Raw genomic sequence first — 17,301 nt, 5'->3', positions numbered from 1 at the left:
AGAGAAATGGTATTATGCTTTCTTTATAATTGAGCTCTAAACACCTATACCTTAATTTTGATTAGCTTGTGTAATGCTTCGACCATTAAGTCTTGTGAATACAAGAAATAGTAAAACTGATTAAATTTTAACTGATTAGAGTAAAAAGGATTAAATTTTAATTCATTAGAGTAAAAATGATTACAACATATCTGTTGTCGGTTAAAATTTAATGTGGGCAAAAATCTCGGCCTTGCTTGTAGATAGGCCATCCAAAGAGAAAGTAAAAGGCTGGGGATTGAAATTTTTACTTATCCATTGGTCCTTTGAAGATAGAAAGACAATTCAAATTAGGAAATTATCCTCTCGCAACGTTTTTTTTCGATAGATAGATACTATGGCATAAAAGTTAGGGATCGAAAAGGGATTTTCGTCCTATTTTCCAAAAAAAAAATATTACAGGTTTAAATGAAAAACTCTTATTAGTTGGGCTTGCTTCCATCTTCTTTTCTCTTCAGTGCTTAAATCCTTATTTATTTTAAGAAAAAATGGAGAGGGGGAGGTGGAGGAAATTTACTTTCCTTTTCTTTTTGCACAAATGAAATTTCCAAAAAAATTTTTTTAATCATTTGGTTAAAATAGTAAAAACAACACTTTAGACACTTGTATTTTAATAATTTAGGTGATGTGAAATTTTGCAAACATCATACAGTTAGTTCTATCGGCTTTTAGGACCTTCAGTAAATTATTTAGATAAGATATATTAATTAAAGAATTATCAAAAGATACTACTTCCATGTTTTTCAAAGAAAGTCTAAATGCTTTGTATTAAACAAAATAAATATATAAACGAATAAAAAAAAATCTTTGCAAGGAATTTGAAGAGAAAAAGGAATGTTAATTTAAATAAATTTAAAAAAAACGTTAATTGCTTTAGATGATATCAACCTGAATAATAATATCCGTCAAACGTAGCAAAATGTCAATTTCTATAAGGATTAAGAGATACTTGAAAGGTTTTAAATCATTTTATATGCAAATAAATTACATTTTGATTTACTTATCACCATCTCGAATGAAATTAACTGTTTCCACAAAATGTATGTAAATATTCCTAATCTTTTAAACTTCTGATCATACATTTTTCTCCTGAGCTTTGTTTGTTTCATGTAGAGACACTGTCTCTAATTAAGCAAGGCAAACAATCACCTGAGCAAGTGGAATGAGCCTTCTTTTTTTATTAGAAAGGATCGTGACCTAAATCGTACACAACGCTGGGATAGCAAATTCATCTGTTTATTTTTAACATTGTCGACAAAGTCCGTCTTCTTCAACTATTCTTTGCACAGTCGAGCATCTATCTCTTGGCCACTAGAGACAATGACAGCCGTCGTGCAGCCCCAGCAACAAAGAAACGGTGGGCCCGTCCTGGTGCACGTAGAATTCGAGGTATTTGGTGGAGTTCAAGGTAAATGTTTTTGGTCACTATTAATCTACTTTCTTGATAAAATCAATTTCAGTTGTAAATATGTTCTGTTATAAGTATATTTGATTCTCATGCAATATTTTTAATGTTATATTCTATAATTAATCTAAGTAAACATGCTCAGAATTTTAAACTAAATTTCAGTTTCTGTAAGTTAGTTTTAAAGTTAGTGAAATTGGCAAATCAAAAACTGTATTATACTGATTCCATTTCTAAATAGTGATAAGTAATTAAAGTGTTGAGAGCTATTTCCTTTTTTTTTTTTTTTTTTGACAATTTTTGTTTCTGTTGTTTGAAGAATATTATTTTTTAAGCAAATAAAGCACATTTAACGTAATTTTTATGTGTATTTAATGGTATATATTAATATATTTTTAAGGAGAATGCAATTTAACAACAAATGTAGACACGTCATTAAAATATATATTACAAAACAATTCATAGTAGAAATTAAATAGTAATAGATTTTATTATCTATAGATAGAAAATTCATAAGTAGCTTTAAAATCTAGACATTCAAGCTACGAAATAGATATTCCTCAAATTTTGTTCACTTGTACTGTGAAGTATAAGTAAAGTTTTACAGAAGGTTTTAGGACGTTTAATTAAATAGTTACTTTTTATTAATAAAAAATATTTTTTTTATTGATAAACTGGTGAAAATATTTTTATACTTGTGAAAATATTATTATAGAAAATATTTTATATTATTTTATTTAAATTTATTTATTGATATACTGGGTGAAAATATTTTTATCCTGAGTAATATTGGCTAGTTCATAAGAGTAGGTTTATCTTTTTTGATTCGACACACCAATGTTCTATTTATTCCTATATTGGTATATCCTATATCAAAGATTCATTCAATGTAAATATATACGGATTTAGAGATAGCTAAGTGATAACTGGACCGTTAAAACAAAAATAAAATATCGATTGTCTAAAAAAAAATCTTTCATCAAATCCAAAAATTGTACTATGAACTCGTATGTTTATTTATGCTTTTTAGCATAATCCAAACCCTGATATAATAACTTAATAGAAATCGATAAAAAACCCTTTATGAAATAATGTATACTGTTATAAAATTTTCTTTCATTCAATTATAATTAACTTTCCTTTACTGAGTAGTGACTAATTGTTGGGTAATGATCAAATTGAAATCGTACTATTCGAAACCATATAAAATAATTTTATTCTTAAAAGAGTATCCTTTTCCGGAAAATTAATTAGATGCATAGTTATTCATTTATTGAAAGGGCTGATTTTAATTTTTCGATAAGAACAAAATATGATTATATTAGTTTTTTTTTCTTCCAAAAATCAATCTGCAACTTCTTACAACCTGTATATATATATATATATATATATATAATATATATATATATATATATATAAAATAAAAAATTAAATCATGCTCGGTCTGTAATGGCCCCTGTGAATAGATATTCTAAGGCAAAAGGGTAGATTAGGAAATCAATTTTTAAGTCATTATTCCTTTGCTCAGGTAGTATTATATGTAAAAAAATTCATAAAACTAAAAAAATGAATTAAAATAACTTTCCTGTTATTAACCCTACATAACACAATGGCACATATAAACATTATTATGATTTTATCCTTTATTCAATTAATCTTGAATTGTTTCACTATCGACTTATACAATTATTTACTGCATTTCTGGCTTGAAGAAGGAAAATTTATTAATAAAAGTTTTAGTGAAACCTTTAATATTTTCATTTAAATATAATTAAAAAAGTTTATCATTCTGTTTTTCATATATTTTGTGTTCCTTAACTCGTTTAAAAAAATTACGGAACCTTCTGAGAAAATTAAAAAAAAAAAAAAAATTACCAAGGTTAGACTTAACAAGACAAATATTGTCCTCTTTTTTTTTTTTTTTTTTTTTTTTTTTTCCCATTGGAATATACCTACAATGCTTCTGTTGCTAGTAAACCATTGAATATCTGGTTTTTTTAAAAAAATTAAGATAGAATAGCAGCTTTTTTAATAAAATCCGCCGATGAACATTATTTCATTCATTTTCTTAACTCCAATTACTTCCTAACCTTCATGGAGTTCTTTTCCGAGTTCTGCACTCCTTTCCATTTCCCCAAGTCCTGCATTTGGCTCACAGTCAAGAAAGCAGACTTGTAAAATTCTTTATCTATTGTAGTCAACATTGTTTGATATGTGCATGATAAATTATTTATGATGCAGTTGACGGTCTCTCAAGCGATAACAATGGATCTCGCTGATGCCGGAAATGAGATTTTCCTCGATCATTGAATATAGCTTTCTAGAATTCAGCTATTAATTTATAGTGATGCCACCAGTTGAAACCACTACTATCGTTGGTCAAGTTTTTTCTTATCTATCGGCTTTAAAAAAAATGTGAAAATTGCTCCGATTATATAAAATTAAGAGACATAAATGTTTCACAGAAGCAAAAAAAAAAAGTCATTTATATGTTTTTAATAAAAATTAAGCATTTCTTACTTTAATAAAACGTAATTTCGAATTCTGTTTTCAAGATTGTGACTAGAGTGCTAAAAATGGACTGTTGATGTGCCAAAGCATGTGCTGAAACAGACGAATTTTGTTTCTCAAATTTTATAAAATCTGTCGTCTGTTTTCTACCGCGAAACTTTGGTAACCTGTGTGTATCTTCATCTTTCTCCTTTTTCAGAGCTTATTCAATACTGATGAGATAATGTTACGGGAATAAAATGTCTACATCTCCCGAGCTTCCATATAAAACCATTACGTATATTTTTATTTCATATATTTAAATTTCGAAAATTTATACTTTATAGGAATATTATTCATTTGTACCAGTAACAAGAGATTTTATTGTACATGATAAAAGCAAATCTGATAGCTGATTTTTTTTTCGGATTCATTCACAAATTGACATGTTAATTCATTCGATCCTTCAAATTAGAGAAATAATTCCGAAAAAAAAACTTATCATTTCTGAAGCTCTGAAATCTGTCACTGTCTGATAAATAAGAAAAATTGCAGACTAAAAGTGAGAAACTATGTAATGTCTAAAAAGATTCAAAAACTGCTTTTTCTTTAAAGTGTCAAATTCGCAATGCTTTATAATGTTGTAGACATTAACAATGCCTGATAATCTTCGAAGTAATTCGAAAGAATATGAAAAGAGGTCACTAATGTGAAAGTCCCAGAGAGTTAATTTGTTACAAATTGTAAATTCCAAGAGAGGTGAAGGTTACTGAATTCAAAAAACAATAACGGGAAGAAGAAATTTAAAGAGAGAACTGAGCGTTATTAAATTAACAATATTAAAGGTAAATGGTAATGAACACATTTTTTCCATTCAATAGAATAAAAATTTCAAAAAAAAAAAAAACAACAACCCCTCCCTAATTAACCATTTCAAATGCAAAAAAAGTTTAATAATGAGGGTGAGTTGAAATCTTAAACTTTGTAAATGTCAAATGTGCACAAATTGTTTACAGTGATTGCGGTTTCGGCACATATTATGTTTCTTACTCTGCTTCTCTTTTTATAAAGAGCTGTAGTGAATAACAATGTATTTTTTTTTTGTGAGGTAACTACAAAATAATCTTCTCTTATTTATTTTTATGGGCGAGTGGTGTCTTTTTATGAACGTAGCATGCATATAACTCAATGATCGTTTTATAATAATTCAACCATAGATCCCAATTATTGTTACATTCAACCAAACCGTAAACTCAATTAACGGACAAAAGATAAAATTAAGAGTTCCAAAGAAAAAAAAGTTAAAAATTATCCTTTTTCTTTTGAGAAATTTGTTTATTCTTGTTCATAAGAATATTTGCGGATTTTGGTCTGAACTGAGATTTGATATTATTCGGAACATTGTCTTTCTTCCTTGGAGAAGAAGTACCATGTTTGACAACGTTGCTGGAAAAAAAAAAAAAAAGTTCTAAAATCCGAAGAGCTTGGTGTAAACCCCTTTCACCGCGGAATATATTCATTTTCATACAGATCATTTCAAAGTAAATGTATAATACTACAAAAAAAATTCCTGCATTCATATTAACATAAACCATGGACCGTTTTCGTTTTGGCATGCTCTCTCTAAAAGTATTGAAAAAGCAGAAAAACTTATGATTGTTTTCCAGAGTTTGCAAATAAAATTTTATTTTTCTGCAAAACCTACCTGAAAATCCACGTATAAAAGTGCATTCCATTTAAAAAAAAAAAAAAAAAACCTACTTAATACACTAACTTTTTCTCCAAAGTATCTGAAACAAATTAGGTTTTTTTTTTTTAATATCTCATGAATTTGTTAATAAATTAAAATAAAAAATAACTATTCAAAATATATTACAGCAATGAAATGATTTTAAGTCGTCTTTTTTTCTTCTTTCCAGGTGTCCACTTTGCGAAGGTGAGTGTGGATAAATACTACTCTTTTTATTTTTCGTGAAGTTTTACAAATTTGATAAAGTACTTAGTTATTCTAATGAATGATAAATTAATTTTTTAAAAGTTAACATCATTTTACCTGTTATAAATACATAAAAATGTATTTAATGTGTGTGTAATCTTAGGACTTCCTGAATTTTAAATCCTTTGTGAGTGCACCGTCTTTTCCCGCTAATATAGTTAGGGGAGAGGGGTACTGACTCGCATTTCACCCTCTTTCGAAACTATGCCCTCCATGCTAAAATAGCTCTTTCAAAACTTCAATTAAATTACTATTAATATATTTGATGTACATTTATGAGTGAACTCTAATATAAGGTAACAATTATCTACTTGTTTGATTACTTCAGATAATGTATTTTAGTATTTCTCCAAAGGGTTATTTTCTCTATATTCATTAAAAGCCCTATATATAGTTAGCTCCAAGGCGGCACCGTTGAAATACAGAGCGTTTTAGAAATTTGCAGCAACTAAAAACGTTAAAAGTCTATAAACGAGAGAAGATAAGATGCGAGTACCCCTGACCTACTGTAGTGTCCGGAGATCTGAATGACCCTGCCGCCTCGAAAAGTACATTCGAATTCTGTGGCCAAAGTATAATATTCCCTATTAAGGGCTACATATATGACGATCCCTCAAACAAATGTATGACGTGACATTTGAGATGGGAGATCGTTAATCAAGCAACACCGCCAATATTGAGAGAAACGAGAACCCCCTCACGCGTTTGGCACGTGTCTTCTCACCTTTATTTTTAAGATTCATCATTTGTAGGAAAGCGATTAAAACAGAAATAATAGGATAAAATAAATGTATGAAAAAATAAATAGTATTTGCATAGAAAAGATGGAAATGAAATTATTTATTTTTTTAAACTTGAAATCAAAATTCACTATTTGCATAGTTAATAATTTAAACTACTAGGTGGTATTGCAGTTGTTTAAGCGATTCGTTGCATATGATAAGGCAGTCATTAACGGTATAACTTAAGAGGTTTATTTTATCATCCTCCATTCTGAATCACAGCTGGGGGCCTTCTCACAGTAATAAATAACATTTCTGTTATATCCTCTCATTCCATCAAAAATGATACTTAGTGCTACAAAGGAGGCAGTTCCTCATCTGAGTTGAATAGAGAACGACGCATTGAACAGTTGTATGTCAATATTTGACTCACTATCGTATCCTATACAACACATCTGTCTGAGAACGGTAGAACCGTCATGAGATTTAAATTGGAAACTATGCGACAAATAAATACTGAAAATTTCTTGAAAAATAAAGTAAATGAAAACTTGGTATGCAGCCTTTCTAGGAAACATGGTATCTTTCTCGTTTGCGTTTCATCATTTGAGAAATATTATTTTTGAAGTTGCTTCGAATATCTGAAACACCTCTCTGAAGAAAATTAAAGAAGTGTATTTTTATGGAACTAAAATTCAAGCAAAAGTGATCACAGTAATTTTTCATGGATTTTCAAAGATTTGTGTGCATAGTCTACTCACTAACATAGCCACGGTCAAATAGTGGAACAATCTCGATTTGGGAGCCACTTGCCACAAGATATAGTCCCAATAAAACAAGAGAATTTCACATAGGTAGATCTGGTCCTCGTTAATTCTGTCGGATTCTAACCTTCTTCCTTTCGTGTGAAGTGAAGGTTTTGTGAGAGAGTACCGGTTTGAGAACTTGTCCTCATTATATGCGTGGTCTATTGTCAAATAGTCATAGTATATCTTCAGTGTTCATCTAACAAATCTGTTCTAGACATAAGTAAACATTTATAATAATTATTTGACTGACATTATTTTTTGCCTCAGGAAACAAGGCCAAATTTCATAGCAAGTTTGCTTACATAATAACAGTTAGTTTTGTGAAAAAAAATTTAGATCTCCCTGAATTCGAAAAGCACAGTCTTGGAATTATATCTGACTGACTGTATGTCTGAAACAGAAAAACGCTTTCGTTAATCCAAATTTGTTTATTTCTATCAAATATTGATTGAAATACATTTTGAAGAAATAGGTCTGTCTGACTGTCCAATTATAAGTGAAAACGATAACTACAAAACGTAAAGAGCTATATAGATAAAATTTAATACACATGTTTAGCATTTAAATTGTAAATCTGTAGTAAATTTTTATCCATATCCAACAAGGAGTTGTTCATCTGTCGGTCAGTGTTTACGCATGATGCAAACACAGTAATTCAAAAACGCAAAGACTTAAAAATAAAATTTGGCATGCGATCTTGTTACTGCTATTACAATTCTGTCAAAGCTTAGTTTTAACCAGTAGGAATAAAAGATATCAAAAATATACATTCTTTTTTCTGGTCCGTGTGTTAATCGCATACTGGTGATTATTCGTCGATGATAGCAATCTAATAGGCTCTTTAGTAGCTATTATATGCAAGAAAATTTTGGAGAGACAACTTTCTTCGGTTTCTGCTTAAAAGACTTCAGATATTCGAGTTCTAATGTCATCACGTTTAGTATTTTTACCACTGAGGAGTGGTCGTAGCAGTCTTGCAAAGTGCAGCCAACCTCTAGCTATTCTTTGGGCGAAAGGCCTACGAAGACAAACTTCAAATGCTTCTTTGTGAAAATTCTAATTTTTTAAACTATTGTAGCCTTTTTTCAAGTGAATGTATATCTTGCAATTTTCCTTTGTAAAAGTGACAATTTTTGTATCAGTTTGGATTCAAATGAATCACCTCAGCTGAGAAAAAACAGATATTAAGATTCCACAATATTTTTTAATAATTTGTATGGTTATATATTCCGAATGACAATTCAATATTTTAGTATTTTCAGAACTTAATTATAAGTAAATCAATAAATTGTAATTGATTTTTTGACTTTGCAAAAGGGGAGCCTTATATTATTCATAAATCTTTTTATATCTATGATTTTTGAATGCCAATGAAATTTCTCTTATAATACCTTTTTTTATTCATGCTGTTTTGTTTAGTATTGCAAGGAAATGTGTGATCGCTTTGATTTGAAAGGTTGGACGAAACCGTCAGCTTATGGAACCATCCAGGGAGTTATTCAAGGAGAAAAAGCAATGGTAGATGAAATGTAAGGAACATTTTTATCCATAAGCAAAAATGTTTAACATTTTAAGGGGAAAAAATTCTTACAAACATTTTTAATTAGCAGAATACAATGAAAAATTAAATCTTATTCGATAATTTCAAAATAATTTGCTTAATTCTCCATTAGTCGCAGTATTTAATAACCTAAACACTAATGTACGGCAGACAAATTATAATTTTTTTTCAAGCGATAATTTGTCTACCGATGTCGTCGCTCTCTTTCTCTCGAACATTCCACATATTTTAGTTGCAATTCTTCAAAACAAAAGTTTAAAAGTTTCTCAAGCGAAACTTTTTTTTTCAGTTATCTAAGGTGTCATTCGATTTGGCGAGCATTTTTAACGGTTGGCCAACGTTTTGCGAACTCGATGATGAGACCGAAACGTAATCCAATGACTATAATATAACCAATGACTGCGATTAATAGAGAATTTAAGGATTTACGGATCATTGAATAGTTTCTAAAAGTTATTGGTTTGAAAAAAATATTATATTCCAAATGCATATAAAATATCTTTGAAATTAGTGAAAAAAATTTTCAGTAAGCCTCTGAAATTAGTAATTGTAAAATGTATTCCGAATAAATTTATTGATAACTAAAAGTTATATGTTCTTCGATTGTTTCTTACAGGGCCATGTGGTTGCAACATCAAGGTGCTCCTGGATCTCGTATCGACCACTGCGATTTAAGAAATTGGCAAATAGTTGACAGATGCGATTACAGACGTTTTAATGTTCGTTATTAAAAAATTAGTCTTGTAATTGGATTCTTTCTTTGTTCCTCATCGCAAAATCATGTTGTTAATAAACAGTATTATTTTGATAAGCATTTTGTATTACTTGCGAAAAGAATTTGGGTAGAAAATTTTAATTGAATCTTATAGTTCGAGCAATATTACAAATTTAAAAAAGTGATAAATAAGTCAGAAATATTTGATTTGTTTATCATTTCAGCTTCCATAAAATACCAAATTAAGATCATAGCATATATGTGATTGTATGCATATTTTAGATAATATATGATATCAGGGATTTTTCTAAATGTAAGAAAACAAGACTTTTCAAATTTTGGTTTATATATGTTTTATTTAGACATCGTGTTATGTCTTCTTTGTTTCAATGATTTTCACATCATATTATGAAAATTAAAAAAAAAAAGGAATGCTTTTATTGTTATTATCATTAATAAGAATGAATTGGCTAAAGTATTCGTAAAGAATTGATATATAAGTATGCACCATGTATTTCAAATCATAAATTTTTAATTATTCAAATTATACAACATAAATGTATTAATCTGGTCTATAGTAATAAAAATAGCCAGCAATTAATGTAGCTAGCATTAGTGAAAATGTAACATCACAAAAGTATATATTTCCGAAAAGGTTAAACAAGACAACTTCGGCATTTTCTTGTTTTTAATGATAGTTTTAAAAGTTTTATCGTAATTTTCTATAGTTGGATATTAAAATTGTCCGTGTTTTCATCACTGAAAACAAGAGAAAAGATCCTATTACAGGATCTTTGATTTAACGATAAAATTCAGCTAGGAGTAAAAAATATCTCATTTCCAAATTGTTAAAAACTTTGCGAATAAACGAGCAGTCTAGTTACATTAAGAGTCGTCTACGCTTGAAGCAGCTGTTTATTTTTTTTTTCTTACGTATGCGAATAATAAATGCAAAAATAAATAGTTTTTATTACGTAATCTTGCATATAGATGCCGGAATAAGACTTTACTTCTCGTTGTTTATGTTCGGCAGAATTCATTATTTTTATATAATTTGCATATAGTTTTTTTTTCTTGTTCAAAGCCTGTGTCATGTCTAATTTCTTTCTGTTAGCAGATCAACGTTTATCTCAAGCCGATTTTAGTAATTATTTTTGATTTGTGTATTCAAGAGCATTATGGGTAGAAAAGATCCCATTTAAAGAAACAATACTTTTAATTTTACTGTATTTTTACAAATGATAACTTTTTTATTTCTTAAGCATTCTGCCAATTTGAATAGATTTTCTACAACACCTTTCGTTGATTAATCTGCGACAATCATGTCTGAGAAAAAAAAATAGCAGCCCGTTTGGACGCGCACATCTTCTAGTAGTATAAGAAAATCACTAATTAATTCGGACTAATGGAATTACTGGAAGCAAGCCAAGAACAGAAAGAACTCCCATAATATGTAATAAATGATAGTATGTAAATGAGAATAGTATGAAAACGAAAACAAAAAGGATTATTTCTCCAAAATCAGTATCTGATGTAGAAAAAAATTTATAAAATTATGCAATTATGATATAATTCGTCGTATGTTATGAAAGGCAACATATTATGATAAAAATATTCATAAACAAAATTAATCGACAGAAAAGACTAGAAAAAGAAGAGCACGTAAAGAACTCTCAGTTCTGGATTATTGAGATTTTGTGTCAAAACGTAAGATCCATTAAAGTTTCCATAAACTAGACCTTGAAATAAATATTTTATTAAAATAATGACCCCAAGCATATTATTCGAATTGTACTTTGTGTGCTTTACTTTTAGTCTTAGTTATTGCTCTATAATGCTCGACAGCGGCTGAAAACTTTATCCATTCATAAAATATTAACTCCATTGAAGATTGTGGAACTAATTGGATTGGCAAATGAGAAAACAAAATCTAATCTTGAAACAATGTTTCTTGTAGAGTAGTTGATAATGCCCTCCCCTTGTCATTCAAAATACAATTGTGAAATCAAGAATAAAAGCAGTAATTAAGGTCAATGACTATCAAATTAGTATAATTTTAATTTTTGCAAAAAAAAATTTATAAAAATTGCTATTATCTCTACTTTGTAAGTGTTTGTATATTTACTTTTTGTATACAAAAAGATGTCAATTTATTCTCTATTAAATTAACTGTTTATTTTTACTTTAATCCATAAGAAGGAAAAATAAATTAAAAAAAAATAATGCAATTAAATACATTAGACTGCAAAAGTGACTTCGAGACTGTTAGAAATTGCTTTTTCAGACAGAAAATGAGAATCAATACTATACCGCATAGCAATACTAAGATTATTTGTTTCAATTTCACAAACTTTTGGTAACCAAGTGGAAACACTCACCAATTGAGTTTCTATCAAGGTCTTTTCCATAGTAACCATATAACCAATAATGGAAATGACGAGTTATTTCTTTTTATTATTAAAAAGAACTCGCATGCTTTTTAACGCTTCTTTTAGATTTAGTGAATACTGTGCTCAATATATTAATCCTAAAGTAATGCTATTCCCGAATTATGTGTAGGCTTGAGTTCTTGAATGTCAATGCTAAAATAGGCATTACGAATTCGATACGATTGTCCTGCTTTCAGTAATTTTCACTATTTGACTCTGGGCTGCATTCGGCTCATAGTGAGGGCTCTGCTTCGAGACTAGGGGTAGCTAGGCTCAAAATACGGTTCCACCTAAAATCCTTCTTGTATATGGGTCTCGTTCACTTTAATCAGACATCCAGGGTCAAAATTCCTAACGTTGTTGTGTTGACGAAGTTTAGAGAGAGAAGTGCTGACTCGGTTATCGCCCTTGTCATTTAACCAAGGATCAAAGCAACGATATTCTTTCCAAAAAATAGCCCTTGTATTGCTTCCAAAAAAGTATCGCAACGTAATTAAGGAAAATTTGTTTAAAATTGTTAATTCTGGAAAATTTGTTTAAAATTGTTAATTCTTGAAAATTTGTTTGAAAAAAATAAAACCATCTTCTTAGCTTTAAAAATTTCATTAAATAACTATTGTTTAAAAGAGCTTCCTTCTAATCAGAAATAAAAAGAATTTTTTCTCATCGATTTCCCGAGTTTGGAGAGATAGTAAAATGTTATCGTGGGTAATGGACTCCCGGAAGCTTTTTATATTAGAAAAGAAATCGCAAATCTTCAAGATGCCCTGGTTTAGATTTAACAAAAATTTATTCGAAAATTTATTTTTCCGTCGCATTCCTTTCATTTTGAATAAAATTCCAATATATAAAGTCATCCCCAAATAGAAAAATAGTTCTAAAATGCATACTTTACATTTTAATATATATTTTATATTTTACTGTGTGCTTTATATTTTACCATGCTCTTTACTATACAGGGTGTCTCAAAAACCTTGACCGTGTCTTTTATTCCTGAAATATTGATCGTAGACATATACTGTAACTTACAAAGTTGCTTAAAGAAAGGTGCAAATTGCTATGAAATCAATTAAAGTTTTCAGGGGATTAAACTTTAAAAAATTCAAAATTTAAATTTTTATGTGAACACTGTACAGAAAAATTCCCAGTGCTTAAAATGTGCCACATCCTTTAATAAGGTCATGTACAAAATTTCAGCATTTTATCACAAAAAGTCTCAAAGATATGAAGCTACATAAATGTTGACTTAAACCACTTTTTGGATGCCTGGATATGAGTTCGCAAAGAGAAAAAATCATGTCGGATGTTCGTGTTTTAGGAGTCGTACACAAATTAACAAAGAAAGTACTGATTGAATAAATAAATAATAATTTTACTTTTTATTTGTTCAAAGGTATTAAAAAATTGTAGAAATACTATCTTAAAGGAAAGATTACTTTAATGAAATATCATATATATATATATTATAAGAAATATTATAAGATTTTTTACAAGTTCACTGACTGTGCTAATTTTAAGTTATATTCTGTAATTCATGATATAAAATTTTAAAGTATTTTTTTGAGCATAGATTTTAAAATTTGTATTTAAAGATAAAGATATGAAGCATATTTAATTTTCTTATGATGCATTCCTGCGTCGCGTCATCTGCACTGAAGCTGTAAACATTTGCATTTTAATTTGTGATTGATCCTTCTCCAACTTGGTTTTAATATATCTTTTGAGAATTTTCATGATAATATTCTGAAATTTTGTACATGACCTTATTAGTCATTGGGAATTTTTTTTTTGTCCGGGGTCCGTATAAAAATTAAAATTTTGTATTTTTTGAAGTTTAATCCCCTGAAAATTTTAATCGATTTCATAACATTTTGCATCTTTTTTACGCAACTTTGTAATTTACAGTATAGGTCTACGATCAATATTTAAGGAATAAAAGCCGCGATCAAGGTTTTTCAGACACCCTGTATACATTACGTTATACTTGATTATATATTTTATGCTTGAACTTTACACTTAACTATATTTTTAAGAAACTAGTTTTAAAATACATACTTTAGAGAGTAACTAGTATGGTAAACTTGCTGGTGGGATAAATATAATTATATTAAACTCTGAATTGGGATGTTCAAAATAAAAATGAAAAATGATTCTACTGAAGGAACTGAATTGAGCAATTTCAAACTTTGTCAGAAATAACTCTAAATGAGTACCATGAACTTCTACTTTGAATTTCTTTTTCATCCATGACCTTCTATTTAGATTCCGAGTCCAACAACCTAAGAGTTTTACAACTGGGAGAGCTTCCAGGATGCATTTTGTGTCAAACACAAAAGTGCGAGCCTATTGTTAATTTCTTGAATAGAGTCTCCAGTAGTTTTTACAGTTCGTCGATTGCCATTCGTTAATCTGTTAACTCATGTAAGACAGTTCTTTGTCTTGCAGTTTTCTAGCAAAACTTCTATCATTTATTCGAATGGTTTTGCATACATTCATTAAGAAAATAATTCCTCTTTTTGTTCACTTTCATCAATATTTCATTATTGCCTTTCATCTCTTTATCATATAATTCGTATATCTCTGATGAACAGCACATTTCCTTAACAGTCATTAATTGTGCACAAAGCATTTGATTTTAACATTAGAATTTTTTAAAACAAAATCAGTTTAGAGTAATTTTTGATTAAATATTTTTTAAAGAGTCTTTTCGGGAGAGTTTTAAAAACACGATACTTTACATTGTCAAGAATAAAATGAGTTAGACAAGAAAACCCCATCTTTAAAAGGATGGCATTGATAAATTTCGCTATTTTTGAAAAAGATCAAAGATCCCCCATCTGTCCTTCGTCTTGAACTATTGAAAAATGACTTCCGTTCTTTCCGTTGTCTATTAGTTTGTTTTCATAGTTCCTCTCCCAACGGACGGCTTCTCGATTTAAATACCCTATTTTTTTTAATATTTTTTTTTCTTCTGAACTCCGCCAGAGCTCGAGGGATTTCAAAAAGATCAGAAATGTAATATATGCAATGTTACATTGTTGTAACTTTAGAAGCAAGAGTAATGTAGGAAATATGCCAATACTGATTTTTACTTTGTCGTAGTATTTAAAGAGAGGGCATTGTAATCGTCAAAAAAATCCGTCAAAAAATTGATTTCCACTTTTTAGACCTTACTAACGAAAAACACATTTTTTGGAATTATATCTATCTCTCTGTGAACGTCGAAGCTCAAAAACGCTATGAGCTAGACGGACGAAATTTGGCATGTGGTCCTTACTCTAAATTTGTAGATTTCTATCCAATTTTAAATGAAATCCATTCAGAAGAAATCTGCCTGTCCAGTTATCCGAATATAAATTAACACGGTAATTACAAAACAAAAAATTAACGGATAAAGTTTGGTGCATAAATTTACCATCTGAAGTGTAGATTTGTGTCGGATCCGAATCTGTCAAGGAGCTGACCCCCGATCTATTTGTACTTTCACAAGTGTGTAAATACGATAGTTAAAAAATGCAGTGATTTAAATATATGCATCTACAATAGTGGTCCAGTATCAAATTTTGTTTTCAATCAGTCGGAAAAAAGAATTTCAAAATGCACATTCGATTTCCCAGTACTTGAGTATAGGCCGCATCCCATCGATTAATCGTACCCAATACTCCAATATTTATATTTTTACCATCACCTTGTCAATTTTCGTATTGTAATCACAAACAAAATTTCCTGGAATTGAAAATTAATTTTTTCGTTTGGTCTTACGTTTTTCGCTTTATGATACACGAGGCCTATAAAGTATTGCAATCGTAAAAAGGTACGATTGCAAGATTTTGATCAATCTCTAGCCTTTAGACCTCTCTCTCAATTTCAAAATAATCACTTTTAGAATTATGTCTGTCGGTCTGTGAATACAGTAACTCAGAAAAGTTACCATCTAAAAGGATGATATTTAACCCCTTAATTGTTTTGCCCGAGTGCCATACGTGCATCGATTTATCGAATTTTGATAGTTGTAAGAAAAAAAAAATAAACCATTCATAACGATTATAATTCAATATTAAAATTACTTCGAATACATAGATAAGTCAAAAATTCAATGGATTTCCATTTGAATCAAAATAAGAAAATATTCCCAAAATAGAAGGTGTCATCTTATTAGATAGTAAAAAAAATGAAACAGTTAAGGGGTTAATACGTGGTCTTTTTTACAAAATTAAAAATCTATTTCCAAATCTGGTCGAAATTTGTTTCAAAGTGACCGGCTAAATGCATGTAATAGCTTAAACTGAAATACACAAGAGCTAAGTGGATGAAATTCCGTACATAATTTTATCATCAGAATTATAGATATATGTTGAATTTTGCACTAAATATGTTAAAAGATTGATCGACTGTCACTCTATCTATTCCTGTATATGTGAACAAGATAACTAAAAAATGCACCAAGCTAGGTAAATAAAATTTGACATAGGATTTTGGCATCCAAATTATAAATCTGCATCAAATTTTGTACCCTATCGGCAAAAAAGGTAGAGATTTAAAGGTATACTCGATTCTCTTCATACAATACGAGGACCTACGGCAGTTTAATGATTAGTTCTTGGGTTTGGCACGGGAGGGCTCCAAGTTCGAAACCCGATTTCCCAAAAGATCCGTAGTGTAGATGGACTTGGTGTATGATAAATTGGACCTTGCGGATCAAATGATTTCTTGATCCCCGGAAGCTTGGAGAGGAGAATGTCATCTCAAGTGTCATCCTCATCAATTGGCAGCGATTGAAAATTACGAAATCCATTCCTAAATAGCTCTAAATATGTTTCAAAATGGGACGTTAATACAGCTAAATTGAAACATATTCTACGAATTTTAATACAAATTCAGCATATTATGAAAGTATACGAGAAAGGTTTAGGGAAGAATATTTCCGCTATTTTTCCCTCTATTGAAATAGCCCCATACGTCAGTGCACAACTTCGCACCGGACCCGTTCTCCCGTGTCCTGACGCGTGTGAAGTTATGAACCAAAGAGTCTACTATGCTACCCTCTCTTCCAAAAAAAATCCATACTAACCATCTAACGCTTCGAATGACAACCTAACGTACACCATTAACTTTTTCAAAGACCGACCACTTTG

At 29.6% G+C, this 17,301-nt stretch overlaps 1 protein-coding gene across 1 annotated transcript; it reads left to right on the top strand.

Annotated features, from left to right (window-relative positions):
* Positions 1 to 1,307: 1,307 nt before the first annotated feature.
* Positions 1,308 to 9,833, top strand: LOC129958387 (acylphosphatase-2-like). The gene is made up of 4 exons (XM_056070854.1): positions 1,308 to 1,447; positions 5,854 to 5,870; positions 8,881 to 8,990; positions 9,639 to 9,833. The coding sequence occupies exons 1-4, from the start codon at positions 1,360 to 1,362 to the stop codon at positions 9,751 to 9,753; spliced, it is 330 nt and encodes a 109-aa protein (XP_055926829.1). The 5' UTR covers positions 1,308 to 1,359; the 3' UTR covers positions 9,754 to 9,833.
* Positions 9,834 to 17,301: the final 7,468 nt, after the last annotated feature.

Source organism: Argiope bruennichi, chromosome X1 (assembly GCF_947563725.1).
Source record: "Argiope bruennichi chromosome X1, qqArgBrue1.1, whole genome shotgun sequence".
Lineage (NCBI taxonomy): Eukaryota > Metazoa > Arthropoda > Arachnida > Araneae > Araneidae > Argiope > Argiope bruennichi.
This window is presented reverse-complemented; position numbering and strand designations above follow the sequence as displayed.